This window comes from Engystomops pustulosus, chromosome 2, assembly GCF_040894005.1.
Source record: "Engystomops pustulosus chromosome 2, aEngPut4.maternal, whole genome shotgun sequence".
NCBI lineage: Eukaryota > Metazoa > Chordata > Amphibia > Anura > Leptodactylidae > Engystomops > Engystomops pustulosus.
In genome coordinates this window covers 152,260,120-152,275,162 of record NC_092412.1, presented here as the reverse complement: position 1 = coordinate 152,275,162, position 15,043 = coordinate 152,260,120, and the positions used below count along the sequence as shown (strand labels likewise).

At 39.6% G+C, this 15,043-nt stretch overlaps 1 protein-coding gene across 6 annotated transcripts in view; it reads left to right on the top strand.

Moving 5' to 3' along the window:
* Nucleotides 1-13,734, top strand: part of PUM1 (pumilio RNA binding family member 1) — a 32,928-nt gene extending 19,194 nt beyond the window's left edge. For all 6 annotated transcript variants that reach the window (XM_072136940.1, XM_072136937.1, XM_072136936.1 and 3 more), the window contains exons 12-22: nucleotides 100-243; nucleotides 3,074-3,358; nucleotides 3,483-3,719; nucleotides 3,839-4,106; nucleotides 5,725-5,854; nucleotides 6,004-6,138; nucleotides 6,318-6,455; nucleotides 6,562-6,687; nucleotides 8,104-8,225; nucleotides 10,663-10,855; nucleotides 12,099-13,734. In XM_072136940.1, the coding sequence (XP_071993041.1) occupies nucleotides 100-243; nucleotides 3,074-3,358; nucleotides 3,483-3,719; nucleotides 3,839-4,106; nucleotides 5,725-5,854; nucleotides 6,004-6,138; nucleotides 6,318-6,455; nucleotides 6,562-6,687; nucleotides 8,104-8,225; nucleotides 10,663-10,855; nucleotides 12,099-12,230 (1,910 nt within the window). In that variant the 3' untranslated portion in view covers nucleotides 12,231-13,734. The remainder of the gene's footprint in view (nucleotides 1-99; nucleotides 244-3,073; nucleotides 3,359-3,482; nucleotides 3,720-3,838; nucleotides 4,107-5,724; nucleotides 5,855-6,003; nucleotides 6,139-6,317; nucleotides 6,456-6,561; nucleotides 6,688-8,103; nucleotides 8,226-10,662; nucleotides 10,856-12,098) is intronic.
* Nucleotides 13,735-15,043: the final 1,309 nt, after the last annotated feature.

The following is a 15,043-nucleotide window of genomic DNA, read 5'->3' as shown; positions in this document are numbered from 1 at the left end:
AGTATAACTTAAAAAAGGGGACACCTAACTGAATAAAAATATTTTTCCTTGTTTGTTTTCTAGATATTTCCTTTTAACTGTTGTACTTTTTTATTGTAGGGTACCCAGTACTGGCTCCTGCTGCATACTACGACCAAACAGGGGCACTTGTTGTAAACACTGGTGCCCGAAATGGGCTTGGGGGTCCTGTTAGGTTGGTAGCTCCTGCACCTGTTATCATCAGTCCATCGGCTGCTCAAGCAGGTATTACATTATCCAGTCTTGCATATATCAGAAAAACTATTAAGATTTTAGGGGTTTGTTTATAGCAGCAACAGTATGGACCCCTACAACAACATAATCCAAATTCACATCTGAGAAGCTGTTGGTTGACACCATGGGCATTGGTTGATAGCACATTGTAATGAATAGGAAGGAAAATACTGTAGTATGGCAGTATATGGTAGGATCGAGCAAACAACCTAGGGTTAAAGTACCCTAGGGAGTCTGAAAAATAGTATAAATAAACAGTAAAAATCATAAACACATTACCTATCGCCGCGTCCAAAAATGCCCGATCTATCAAAATATAATAACTGTTTTTCACTGTGTTTAACGGAAAATAGCGCCCAAAGTCGAAAATGGCACTTTTTTGCCATTTTGAAAAATATAAAAAATTCTATAAAAAGTGATCAAAAGGTCGTACAGTCCTAAAAATGATAACATTGAAAACGTCATCAAGTCGCAAAAATGACACCAACCAAAGCTCTTTACACCAAAGTATAAAAAGCACCAGAAGATGGAAAAATCCAAAAAATGTTGTTTGTACTGGAGGTTTTAATTTGTGTAAATGTATGAAAACATTATAAAACCTATACATATAAAACCTATACGTATCCCCGTAATCGTACCAACCCAAAGAATAAAGTAGACATGTTATTTGGGGCGTTCAGTGAAGTCTGTAAATCCAAGCCCAGAAGAATATGCGTGTATGCGTTTTTTCACCAATTTCAATGCATTTGGAGTTATTTTTTCCCGCTTCCCAGTACACGGTACGAATATTCAATACCACCAATTTGAAGTGTTATTTCTTACGCAGAAAATAAGCCATAACACAGGTCTGTACATGGAAAAATAAAAGTTATAGATTTTTGAAGGTGGGGAGTGAAAAATTAAACCCCATAAACCAAAAAGGGCATTGGCGGGAAGGGGTAAAAGGGGTTGTCTGGGATTGTAGACTTCAGATGGTTTATAAAGAACTTGCCATAGGTCTAGCACTGCAATTCCTCCGTTATAGTGCACCCCCAGTCAGAGGCAGTAATGGGAACACTGAGCTTCTGTGTCCAACAGAGGCAGGCATTTTTGTTTTTATATTTTTATATCTGGCTGAATTTGAGATTCTCATGACACATTGTACTTTTTTTTTATTAGAAACAAAGGAAATTTGGTGAAAACTATGAAAAAATTTCTTTTAAATTTTTTTTTCTGATTTTTCAGACAGTCTTACAAGCAAAGTAACTTAAAGGAAACTTAGCTTTTGGTTTCATACATTATGAACCAAACATACCTTGGGATGGGATTGCATGAGGAAGGAATTTAGGGGAAACTATTCTATATAACATAACCATCAATGTTATTTAGGTGTAAAAAGTCATCTAGACCCTTCTTGAAGCTCTCTGCTGTCCCTGCTGTGACCAGAGACTGAGGCAGGCTATTCCAGATTGACAATTCTCATATCTTGGTTAATCTCTGAGTTCAGTGGTTTTGCTGGAAAAACCACTATAACATTCAGGACCTTGGGAAAGCTGGGTCAGGCTGGCTGCCTACATAAACACATTAGGATCAGACAGTAGGTGTTCTCCTTAAGGAGACAATGCCAATTAAGGCCACCTTAAAGGCATGTGGAGACTTAAAGCCATAGATGCTCCACTAGGGAATTCTGGGAAGAATGCAAATAAGTTTTCCAAGGTGTTAAATGGAAAACAATACCTCCTTTTGCTACCTTGAAAGGCAGCCCCCTTAACATCCAGTATGACCTACAAGAAGTCTAAAAACCTGATGTGGGATTAAGCCAAACCAGTATATCTTTACATAAACACATTACACACAGATCTTGCCATTAGACATGAAGGTTACTCAAGCATGACTAATCAACCCGAGCTGGGTCACTCATACACAGCAGCTGGGGGATGGTGCAGCAATTGATTATTCTGCCTCCAGGCACAACCCAGGGATTACATCATGCTCTCTTGCAGTGAATAACTAATGTACTACAAGAAGCACTGAACCAGCCACAAAAGCCACAGAGCTTCATTACCATAATGTTATATCTGTTTCATCAGCTAAACCACTTAGCACACGATCCTGCATCAGTGTAACTACAACATTCTCTATATTTGCTTCATAGTGCATCAAAACAAATGGTAGGTTTCCTTTAATTACCAACATTTCCCAAATGCTTTATGTTGGCTTGGTTTTTTGTGTCCTCTCATTTTTACAGGATGTTAGGAGGCTTAGAACTTTGGGAGCAATCTTTCATATTTATTGTACACATTATGGACTCGGCAATAACAAATATGTGGTTTTTATACTTTATTAGGAGTGTATGTGGAAGGGAGGTGTTTCAGGGACTTACTTTTTAGAATGTTTTCTTCTTTAAAAAAAAAAAAATTAAAATGGGACTTGAAAAAGCAATCAGAGAATTGCTTTTAAAGTCCATATCACTGTTTTACAGTGCAGTGTAATGTAGCTAAGCATTCTAGCGCATGCTTGGTTGCAGTCAGGCCCTGTGAAGAAGCAGAGCGTATTGTATCCGAGCAACAGACCTTGGGGTTGCCAGGAGAAGGATTAGATAGTGGGTGGGGATGTTGGGGAGTTATATGTCATATACAGCTGACACCCCCAGCTTCTGGCACCATCTCTGCATCCAGTACTATTGCGTCCAATGTCAGGAAGGTGTTAAAGAATTTATGAATCAGGAAAATTCATTTACATTTACTTTCAATGTATCCTTATTTTTGTATATTTAAATGTATTTAAATTAGAATATTACTTGTTATATTTGTGTATTCAGTTATTTCTTTTTCACATCTAGCTGTTGCAGCCGCAGCTGCCTCAGCCAATGGACCAGGTGGAAATACCAATGGACCCTTTCGCCAATTGAATTCCCAGCAACCTCAGGGACAGCCTCAGCCACAAGGCAACCAAAATCTGGCATCAAGCTCTTTTTATGGCAATAATTCTTTGACCAGTAACTCCCAAAGCAGCTCCTTGTTTTCCCAGAGCACGGGTCAACCAGCAAATAGCTCGTTGGGTTTTGGTAGCAGTGGATCACTCGGTGCTACACTTAGTTCAGCACTTGGTGGCTTTGGAACGGCAGGTAAGCTTCAAGGAGCATTTTCCCAATTAGAATTGCATTTGAAAGATGTAAATAAAGATTAACTATTTCTGTAGTTATTTTAGATGGATTTAATGTTTTTTTTTTCTTTTTTCCTGAACACCAGTTGCCAATTCAAACACTGGCAGTGGATCTCGCCGTGATTCTCTTACTGGCAGCACTGACTTATACAAAAGGCCTTCCAGTAGCTTGAATCCAATCGGCCATAGTTTCTACAATGGTCTTGGGTTTTCGTCCTCTCCTGGACCTGTAGGAATGCCCCTTGCCAGCCAAGGTCCCAGCCATTCCCAGACACCACCACCTTCTTTATCATCACATGGGTCGTCTTCCAGCCTCAATCTTGGTAAACAATCCTTATATCAATTGTTGAATGTAAAGTGTAATGTGTTTTTAATGTTTTTACTTAAAATGTTCAAATTATGTGTTTCTTATGTTATAATGTAATATTTTCTGATTTTCTAGGAGGCCTAACTAATGGTAGTGGTCGCTACATATCTGCTGCACCAGGAGCAGAGGCAAAGTACCGCAGTGCAAGTAGCGCATCAAGCTTGTTTAGTCCAAGCAGCACGCTCTTCCCATCTTCCCGCCTGCGTTATGGCATGTCTGATGTAATGCCGTCAGGGAGAAGTAGGTTGTTAGAAGATTTTCGGAACAACCGCTATCCCAACTTACAGCTAAGAGAAATAGCTGGTCATATTATGGAGTTTTCCCAGGACCAGCATGGATCTAGGTAATTCACCGCAGTTGTTACTTGTTTTTGTGTTTAAAAGCTTTACTAAACTTTTAGGCCAAAATGTTGTGCTTTTTTTTCCCTCTTGATTTTTTTTTCCCCCTTTTTTTATATTTAAAATGTCTGAATCTGCCTAATTTCAATATACCATATTTTTCGGACTATAAGATGCTTCTTACTATAGGACGCACCCCAGATTACATTACACACGCTGCTTCATCCACACATTTACACACACAGGATCACTCACTCACACACACACACACGCAATCACACTCATTACTGCTGCATACACAGTAGGCACTGCAACTTACACAAATACACACTGACCGGGCACTACTATACACAGATACACACGCACTACTATACACATAAATACACACACACACTGACCGGGCACTACTATACACATGAATATACACACACACAAAGAACACACTGGGAAGTACTATACACATGAATATACACACACAGTTCTGCTATACACACACATAAATCCCCCCCCCCCCCTTTCTTCTTCTTACCCTGCACACAGCAGATCTCCATTCTTGGCAGTATCAGGTTCTGTAGTGATGTAAGAAGCATGTGACCAGTCACATGATTATGACATCACTGCAGGTCCTGTGCAGGTAGTGCATAGCCATGTTGGGACACTGGGGAGAGGGAGAACGCAGTGCTGAAGCTCTGCTCTCTGCGAGATCGGATGAAGCGCTATGTCAGGGCATCATCCGATCTCCATTACAGTGGTCAGGAGGGTCTGGCAGTGCTGGATCCTCCTGACCTTCGGTCTTGAAGACGCAGGAACTTTTTAGCAAGATTTTTTCTATAAAAAAAAAAAAAAATTAAAAAAAATACGGTAATTAATAACAGTGTAATATAGTATAATTAATAACACTTCAACAGTTTACCTCAAAGGGATTAAAAGGTTTTCAATATTGGATAGGTGGCAGCCCTGAGTGCATCCTACTCTCTTAGAATAGTATCATAGCCGAGGTCCCCCTCGTGGGTTACTACAAGGAACAAAGCTATAATGCCAGTTTTTGTATTGTTTCATGCTTCATTTGTGGTTGAAAATCCCATTACATGTAGTAATAATAATAATAATCATCATCGTGTTTTGTTATAAAAAGGGAATCTCAGAAGTTTAGACTTGGCAGCACTGGAAAAATGTTTGTCATCGCGCTCTCTGTACATGGTGCTAGGGGCAGCATTACTATGAAAAGTGAATTTATAATAAAGGGTTTGCAGCTCCTGTTAGGGTGCCTGTCTGGTCCTTCATCCTGAGGAACTCTCTGCTCACTTCACGAAACTGTTTCCAACCCCTTACTCTCCCTCCCCAAACGACTGCTGTAATATCAAACCAGAATCCTGCTACAGCACTTGCTCATAGCAGAGGTGAGGGGCTGTGAAAAGAGTACAACTCTATAGGCTGTAAATCACAAGCTATGGATTATAACTTCCCTTCGGGTACGATTCCACAAATCTTTGGTCAAAATTGCAGATTCCATGTAAGTTTATAAAGACTGACATTTATGCATGTTATCTATTGTAAATTTTAGAAATATTGCCAATATTATACTTTTATTACGTGAAACAAAATGTGTGTTTTGTCTGTCAGATTCATACAACTGAAGCTAGAACGAGCAACTCCAGCAGAGAGGCAGCTGGTGTTCAATGAGATTCTGCAAGCGGCCTATCAATTAATGGTGGATGTGTTTGGGAACTACGTCATACAGAAGTTTTTTGAGGTTGGTTAATCAATCAATGTTGATTAGAAGTGAATAAGTTGTTGTTTTCCGTGGATAATTTCAGTGTACAGTGGATAATTTCATGTATTTTAGTCAGTTTGTATCATTTTAAAGAACTATGAATTCAATATTTAATGTGATCTTTTCAGTTTGGAAGTCTAGAACAGAAGTTGGCACTAGCAGAACGTATCCGTGGGCATGTACTTTCTCTGGCTTTACAGATGTATGGGTGTCGGGTGATACAGAAGGCTTTAGAGTTTATACCACCTGACCAGCAAGTCATTGTAAGTAATTGCTGACATAAATGTTCTTAATTTGTTATACTTTTGAGTAGGTGGTTCTTTGCTTGATGATTAGTAGATCCCTCTGCATCTTTCTGCAGTCCGCTGTGTAGGTGACATGTTTAAAAATGGACTCAGGAAATGGTCAGAAAAACAACTGAAATAACACTTTACTTTTATAGAATGAAATGGTTCGGGAGCTGGATGGTCATGTTTTGAAGTGTGTTAAGGACCAAAATGGAAATCATGTTGTACAGAAGTGTATAGAATGTGTTCAGCCACAATCTCTGCAATTCATCATTGATGCCTTTAAGAGTCAGGTATATATTTAAAGCTATGAGCGTTATGTAAATGGGAATGGGTTACAAGGTCTTTTTGGACTATTTCTGTCCCTGCACATTTTTTCAAATTTGTTTCATTTTGCAGGTTTTTGCACTCTCCACACATCCATATGGTTGTAGAGTTATTCAAAGGATTTTGGAGCATTGCCTTCCGGAGCAGACTTTGCCCATTTTGGAGGAGTTGCATCAGCACACAGAGCAGTTGGTACAGGTAAGAGAAAAATTACCTAGTTAATGGGTTGCAGTGTACCATCGGTATGATTTAATGTTGTACCGTAGAGATGACGAGAAAAAGGTTTGGCAATAATGCTATGGAATCGATAATATAACCCACATTACAGGGCAGTTATATGCATAGTCACATCCCTTCCTCTGTGGTGCAGCAATTGCATATATGCAAACATTTAGACTATCCAGTGATGGTAAGGAGTTAAATCCTTAGACACTATCAGGTCTCTTTTATCTACGAGCTAGTATAGTAAAGTAAAAAAAAATTGATTTACACCAAATTGATATTTTGGTGTATTTTTGTCTTGGCATCGAAGATTACTTTGATTTTGGGTGTTTAATCATTTTTAGATTCTTTTGAGAACGATTTCCTTGGACGGATTGCAGAGATGCCAAATGTACTACTATATTAATGACCTTTATTTGTATATACTAATTAAAGGCAACCTGTCACCACAGACCTTATTTTCACTAAAGACAGGTTACATAGTTATGGTTCAGACGGTTGAAAAAAGACAGGTCAATTCAACCAAGGAAGAATCTTTGTGCTGCTGGACAGCTCCTCCCTCCCTCCCTCCACCCAGTGAGCTCTGTGAAAGAGCAGGGGGGACAGTACAGTGTACAGTAGCACAAAGGTGGGGGCTGAGACCTGAGCAGTCTGCAGCACAGACAAGTTACATCTTTTTTTTAAATGCGTCCAAACCAAAGCCCAACCCTTGGGACCAACTAGAGGATTTTGTCAGGAAGCCAGGTAAGCTATAACACACAATTATAAAGTAATGCAAATGCTTAGAGAAAGCAGAAAGGCATATTTGCAATGAAGCTTTAATGTGCTTCTGTAACCTGTCTTTAGTGAAAATGAGGTCCCTGGGGACAGGTTCCCTTTAAAGGCACACTACCATCAAAGATCCAGACTACATAACTATGATCTTATATTTGTTATCCGTGGCTTCCTTTCTTCTAAAATAAACTTTATAAATTGTGCTCCTGGGAGTGTTACCAGAGTGCCTCCATGCTGCATCTTGACAGGCTTTTACATTGTACAGGAGCACCTCCCCCCTCCTGGGTGCTCGGAGTTCCTCTGCTGCTGTGAGATCATATAATGGAGAGGGAGGTGCTGGGGGGGGGGCAGTGTAACACTTTGTGAAGCTGTAGCATGTAAGGGGGCTTTGGTAACAACCCTAGGAACCCTTCAGGTTTATTAGTTTAATTTAAAAATTGATTTTGGAAGGAAGGCGCAAAGGATGACCGATATCAAGAGCACCACAGTCACAGTGCCTGGATCTATGAGTAAGTGGTTTATCATTTTTTATTTTTTTGATGAACATATTTTATCTCCTCTTTTGTAATGACAGTCCAGTTTGTATTGTATTATTAATTTTGACTATTTTGGTTACAGGATCAATATGGGAACTATGTCATTCAGCATGTTTTAGAACATGGTCGACCTGAAGACAAGAGTAAGATTGTTGCAGAAATTCGGGGCAATGTCCTGGTTCTGAGTCAACACAAGTTTGCTAGGTGTGTCTGCTTAAAACCATGTGATGTCAAATAATTTAGAAACATTGTATTTATTTCAAACTCTGTGCATGTCCTCATAGATTCTTCTTTGTATCTTATGTCTTGCACAGTTGGCATTCACTATGCATAGTCCCTAAGCAAGCACCAAGTACATTGTAAAATCCTGAAGTTTTTTTTTTTTTTTAATTTCATGAATTTATTAAATATGGCTCCTTTTAAAGGAAACCTACCACTTGTAGTGGCAGGTTTCCGATGGAAATACCGGGCACCAGCTCAGGGTGAGCTGGTGCCGGAGCTTATTTTAGTTAGTGTTTTAAACCGCGGTATCGCGGTTTAAAACACTTTTTAAATGTTATAGCCGGCGCAGGCAGGTACGCGCTCGGCGCTTACCGTGCACGCGGCTCTCATTCACTTCCTATGTAGCCGCGTGCATGGTAAGCGCCGAGCGCATACCTGCCTGCGCCGGCTATAAAGTTTAAAAAGTGTTTTAAACCGCGATACCGTGGTTTAAAACACTAACTAAAATAAGCTCTGGCACCAGCTAACCCTGAGCTGGTGCCCGGTATTGCCATCGGAAACCTGCCACTACAAGTGGTAGGTTTCCTTTAAAGAGGTTGTACTAAGTTTAAAGAGAACCTGTCACCACATTTTCACCAATGCAACTTGTAACCGGTTCCTATAGAGCCCTATTAACTGACACCCATCTTTTACCATCCCCATAAATCAACATTGTTATATTACCTAGTATCAGAGGGGTGTATCCTTCTTGGCCGGCCCGCCCTTCTACTCCTGGTCTTATGCCTCCTTACTACAGTGGGGGCTACAGTGTGAATGTTTTTAGAATCAGCAGTTCACAATAGCAGCTCTATTAGGGAATCAGTTATGTGTTGGTGCATCTGAAGTGGGTGTTTAATCTCTAGGGCAAGTGTGAAGGAATCCTCCCTTCCCCTCCTCCCTTTAGCATGCTGAGCTTCAGTGTTGGGGTATATATTTGTCCATACCGACTGAATGCGGTGCTTGCATCGGGGATGACTAGTATATACTATATGCAGGCTCTCGGTTACAAGAGCTGGGGTGAAATCAAGTGGTCACCCCAAATGTAACTACGTGGGAGCCCCAGTCGATCACCACAGTTAGAGCACTCTCACTACACCCTGTTATGGGACCTAATCACAGTTTAATCTGTCTCTGACTACCCCCTCAATAATCTCTGAAGCTGTGTCTCAGAACTGTTGTTTTGGTTGGTTCAATATTCACTTTTTAATTATACAAATAAAAGTTAAACTTTAGTGACTAATGGGTATAGACATCCTTGTTGGACTACTTTTTGTGCTGTGATTCCTTACTATTCAGTTCTCAATGTCATGTGTCTAGGGTGATGTTATCTAAGGACCTATAACCTTTTATTTTGCAAAATGTACTCCATGTATATATCTGATCACATGAGATCACAGCAGCCTCCATGGACTTCTACTCCTCTCCATCCTCCACGGAGGATGCTGTGATTTCATGTAATCACATACATACATTTTGCAAATGTAAAGGGTAGAGGACCTTAGATGGCATCGCCCTGGTCACATGACATGAATGGAACTTAAAGGGGTTATCCGGGTTTTAAAAATAACTGAGGCCCGGGCTGGGGAGGGCTATTTAAAAATAATAAACATGTACTTGCCTCGTCCGGCACCGCCGATGTCCCGCGCCGCAGCCAGTCTTCTCTGTGCGCCGGTTTCACTACAACGGCGCACAGGGAGCTTCAGGTCGGCCAGAAGCTCCCATCCAACACCATCTCTCAGCCCACAGAAATAGAGAAAATAATTTCACTATGACCGGAGCTCCAAATATTCTTCTCCCTCGTTATTCCATCTTAAAACATCAATGAACAGCACCAATCTTCAGTTTCTCCTGCTGAAAGTATGTCACCATTCAGACTAGCACCATCGCACTCTCATTCTCCTCCTTTAATTATATTTGTAGCTGGAAGAAAATATGCAGGCAGCTTGTGTGGTACGTTCCAATAAAGTTAAAATTTATTTCAGTTCATTATACTCACAAGAGTCCATTAAAGATGCACATATCACAAATTCACATAACGGGGCGCTAGCTTTCCTAACCGCCCGACCCCGGGTTTCGCCGGCAAGGCTTCTTCCGGGGCGTTGCCGGCGGAAAAAGCATTTGCATATCAGAAAATGGCTGTAATCAATGTACCAGCAGGTATTACTGGTATGAGGGGTAAAATTCTGGTGGCAGGTCTTCTTTAATTGTTGGCGATTTAACAATCGGTGAGGTATACCGAAAGTATACCAGTTTATCAATTGGGGGCAACTGAGTCCTGTTTCTTGTGATTGTGGGGTTCCCAGCTGGGATGTGTTCTCCTTCTTGTTTTTATTATTAAAATACTCCTTTGCTAACTTTTTTCAATTTAATTTACTTACAGTAATGTGGTTGAGAAGTGTGTAACACATGCTTCCCGCACAGAGCGAGCAATGCTTATTGATGAAGTTTGTTCAATGAATGATGGGCCTCACAGTGCCTTATACACCATGATGAAGGATCAGTATGCCAACTATGTGGTGCAGAAAATGATTGATGTGGCAGAGCCTGCACAGCGTAAAATTGTAATGCACAAGGTAAGGAAAAGCCCTATAGGAAAACTTTTTTTTTTTTTTTTTTAGTGCAGCTTTAGTCACATGTCGGTATATTGATAGGGCTCACTGGCATATTTGCAACCGCAAACTGAAAAGCTGCAGTCAGGTTAAAAGAAAAAAAAACGGTAGGGCATTGGGCATGAAGATTTTTTTCTTTTGTAAATGTATGGAAGCATTATAAAACCTATATAAATTTGGTATCCCCGTGATTGTATGGACCCAAAGAATAAAGGAGAAGTAATTTGGGGTGCACAGTGAAAGCACTCATACACCTCTGTAAAAATTTAAAAAAAGTTATCACTCCATTTGTCTATTTTCAGCATAAATAACTTTACAAGACTGCATTACTACTTTTTGATCTATAAATAACAAGGTGGAACCGTATCTGCTGAAAGCCTGTTGTGAACTTGGCCTAAGTTTTTGGCCTATGCCCTAAAACAGTGATGGCGAAGCTTTTAGTGGCCAAGTGCCCAAACTGAACCCCAAACCCCCCTTATTTATCACGAGGTGCCAACTAAAAATGAAAGCAGTAACTTATTGCTCCCTGTTAAACAACTTTCAATCATATTGGCCTCCTGAGAACAGCAACACAGTAGAAACTTCTTTCCAGTGTCCTTCTGTACACAGAGAATCATGGGGCCAGCAGGAGGTCCTCCAAAGATAATTCAGACCCGTCTATTTATTCTCCCTCTTCCTACAGTCCCAAGTAGCGAAGGAAGTATCAAAATGACTGAAAGCAGCATCTTTTAAGTTGCTTGGAACTGCAGGAAGATTCTTTGAGTCCTGTCTGGTGTGCTGGGGCGATGGCCCGAGTGCCCACAGAAAGGACTCTGAGTGCCGCCTCTGGCACCCGTGCCATAGGTTCACCATCACTGCCCTAAAAGTTGGTGTCTCTGTTACTGGAGTATTGTGATCAGTTGACATGACAGGTGGGAGCTGCTAATCCTGCCACAGATCACTGGACTCCATATAAATCTGGAAATGGAAATATTAAATTGTGGTTTTTGGAATGCTTGGATTGGAAATGGGAAAACGGAAATACTTTGTTATTGGTGGGTTAAATGACATTTTACTGGATGTTAGATCATTCATTTTATAGCCCTTATTTGTTATCTGTCCAGAACACTGCCTACAGATTTCATTAACATACATTTTACAGTGCAGTAACACAGATTGAACCTTGTCATTAAATAACTGGAGTATTACATGTGTTTTTCATCCTTAGATTCGACCACATATTGCCACCCTTCGTAAGTATACGTATGGCAAGCACATTCTTGCTAAGCTGGAGAAGTACTACATGAAGAACGGTATGGATCTGGGGCCAATGTGTGGTCCCTCCAATGGCATCATCTAGAGATCTTCCTGGACCCAGGATCTCCCTATTTCTGCCGCGTGGGAGATTCGGGGTGTAGCTATAACTTTCAACAAACCTTTGTAAATGTCTTTAATTTTATTACACCTGACACATTTAATTATTATTTTAAAGATCAATCTAACCCTACCCACTGTATTTCTGTATAGAATCACTTGTACATATCTTGTACATGACCCCCTCCCTTTGAGTGCACACTCCATTTTGTGCCTCAGAGCCCGTGTGAATAAATTTGCTCTTTATGAAGTCCAAAAGGATACTGAAACTTTTTAAGCCAAAACACTTACCCCACCCCCTATATTTTATTTTAAAACCTGCTTTGTTTATCCCACCCAGAGTTCCTAATCTCTATCCATGATAGATTATATATATGTGTGTGTGTGTATATATATACATACAAATATAATCTGTTTTTTTTTTTTTTTTTTTTCCCCTTTTCCAAGTAAATTCTGTTTTATCGTGCAGATATTGGGATTGAGGCAGATGACCTGCCAATTTTACGAGACTGTGTATTTTGATTTCCAGAGACTTTCTTTAGCATGTCCACCTTAATTCTACCCCTCTTATACCCTTTTTTCGCTTTGTATAAATATGTAGTGTATACTTGATATAGATATTTGCATATATATAAAACTTTGTAGTATTTTTTCTTTTAATTTTTTGATGTTTAAATACAGATGTATCCTGCAGTTAGTGGACATAAACCCTTTTGACTGTAAAATTGTACATTTGTAAAACCTCAGTAATGTAAATGTGAGTTTGAAAATCGACATAACCCCCTTCCTTTTTGGTAAGAGAAAAGAAAAGATTTAAAAAAAAAAAAGGAAAAAAAAATTTAGGCCAAACTGTGCATTTTCAGAATTCTTCTACAGATCTATTGGTCGTGATGTTGTAAATTGTAAATTGTAATTTCAGCCAGGCAAAACAAAACTTCACCCCCCCCCCCCCCTCCTTAACCTTTTTTTTTTAATTGGTGTTTGATATATCATTTTATTTCCAGAAAGAATTTGGATAAGTGTTAAATTTGCTCTAAATTAGTGCAGGACCTTTCTAAAATTAGCCAACTGCAAGTTGAATCAGAAGAACCCAATGAAATCTTGTTAGTTATTCTTTACTGTACAGACTAATGTTTTGTTTTGCATTTTGTCTCACTTGTAAGTTGCTGTAACATATTGTCCACTTAATTCTTTCTTGTTTGAATATACAAATGTAATAGTTAAACGGTGTATATTTACAACAGACATTAAACCCCCCTTCTTTTGTGTATATTACAATTGAATTTTCCAAGCACACTTGTTTAACTGTATGTGTATAATTAAGAGTCCCCTTTTCAATTGCCAGTTGGAGCAGAAGGAGGGCAATGGGGAAGGGGCATTATTGGCCCTGTGGATGCTTCTGATTTAGCAATTATTTTTTGTACTTTGTGTAGAATGTCTATAAACGATGTGTGATCTTTATTTTGAAAATTACAGAACTTTGGAATCTCTCTGTGTTTGTGGTATGTTTTAATGCATCCAGTACAAACTGCTACTTCCATTATATACTGGATACCAGTATTCACCTGCAAAATATTTATGCCCTGTAAATTTCAAACAATTTCATGTAAACTCATTGGGAGACATTTATCATAGGATTTTCAAGCCACTTGCTAGCCAATATGCCTTTTTTGTATTGTGGTGTTTTGACCTTCAATGCCAAAAAAATTGTAAGGGCCTTTTCCTGATGCTCTGAAATAGTGGCTTAACCCATTGGCAACTACTATATTGTTATAAATGTCCTATTTGCACATGCCCCGTGCAGCACATATACAGGCGGTCCACTACTTAAGGACACCCGACTTACAGACAACCCATAGTTACAGACAGACCCCTCTGACCTCTGGTGAATCTTTCTGAATGCTTTACTATAGTCCTAGGCTGCAATGATCAGCTGTAAGCTGTCTGTAATGAAGCTTTATTGATAATCCTTGGTCCCATTAGAGCAAAAAATGTTTAAACTCCAATTGTAACTGGGGCCAAAATTTTTTGATCTGGATCTACAATTATAAAATATACAGTTTCGACTTACATACAAATTCAACTTAAGAACAAACCTCCGGACCCTATCTTGTACGTAACCCGGGGACTGCCTGTACAGTAAAGGAAATGATTATTTGATCCCTGGTTGGTTTTGTAAGTTTGAGAATGACCACAGACAATGAACGGTCTATAATTTTAAGAGTAGGTTAATTTTAACTTTGATTTTTCGGAATTATATTTTTCATATTCTAAATCTCATTGCATAAATGATTTACTTTTTCTCTCAGCAAAATGAAATAAATTTATTTGATCCCCTACCAACCATTAAGAGCTCTGGCACCTACTGTCCAGTTAGATGCTTCCTAATAAACTGTATGACTATATGACTCCTGTCCACAGACTCTAACCTTTACAACATGAGGAACACCAAAGAGCTGTCAATTGACATCAATCTGGGACATCAGACAACCCTAAAACTACATTGGGGGGGGACTTGTTAATGATTTCAAGACGGAGGGCTCCACAGCCACCAAGAAAACCATTGATAACACATTGCGCCATAATGATTTAATATCCTGAAGTGCCCCCTGCTCATGAAGTAAAAAATGTAATTTGTTTTTTAAACTTGTGGGTTTGGCTTGAACAAACAATGCTCTGATCGCTTGTTCAAGCTCAGTGATCTTAAAAGGGGATGAACACATTGCACAGCCCCGAGGCACTCTGCTGACTACGGGACTGCCATCGGAGGATCGGACCCACCCCACGGTAAGCAACGAG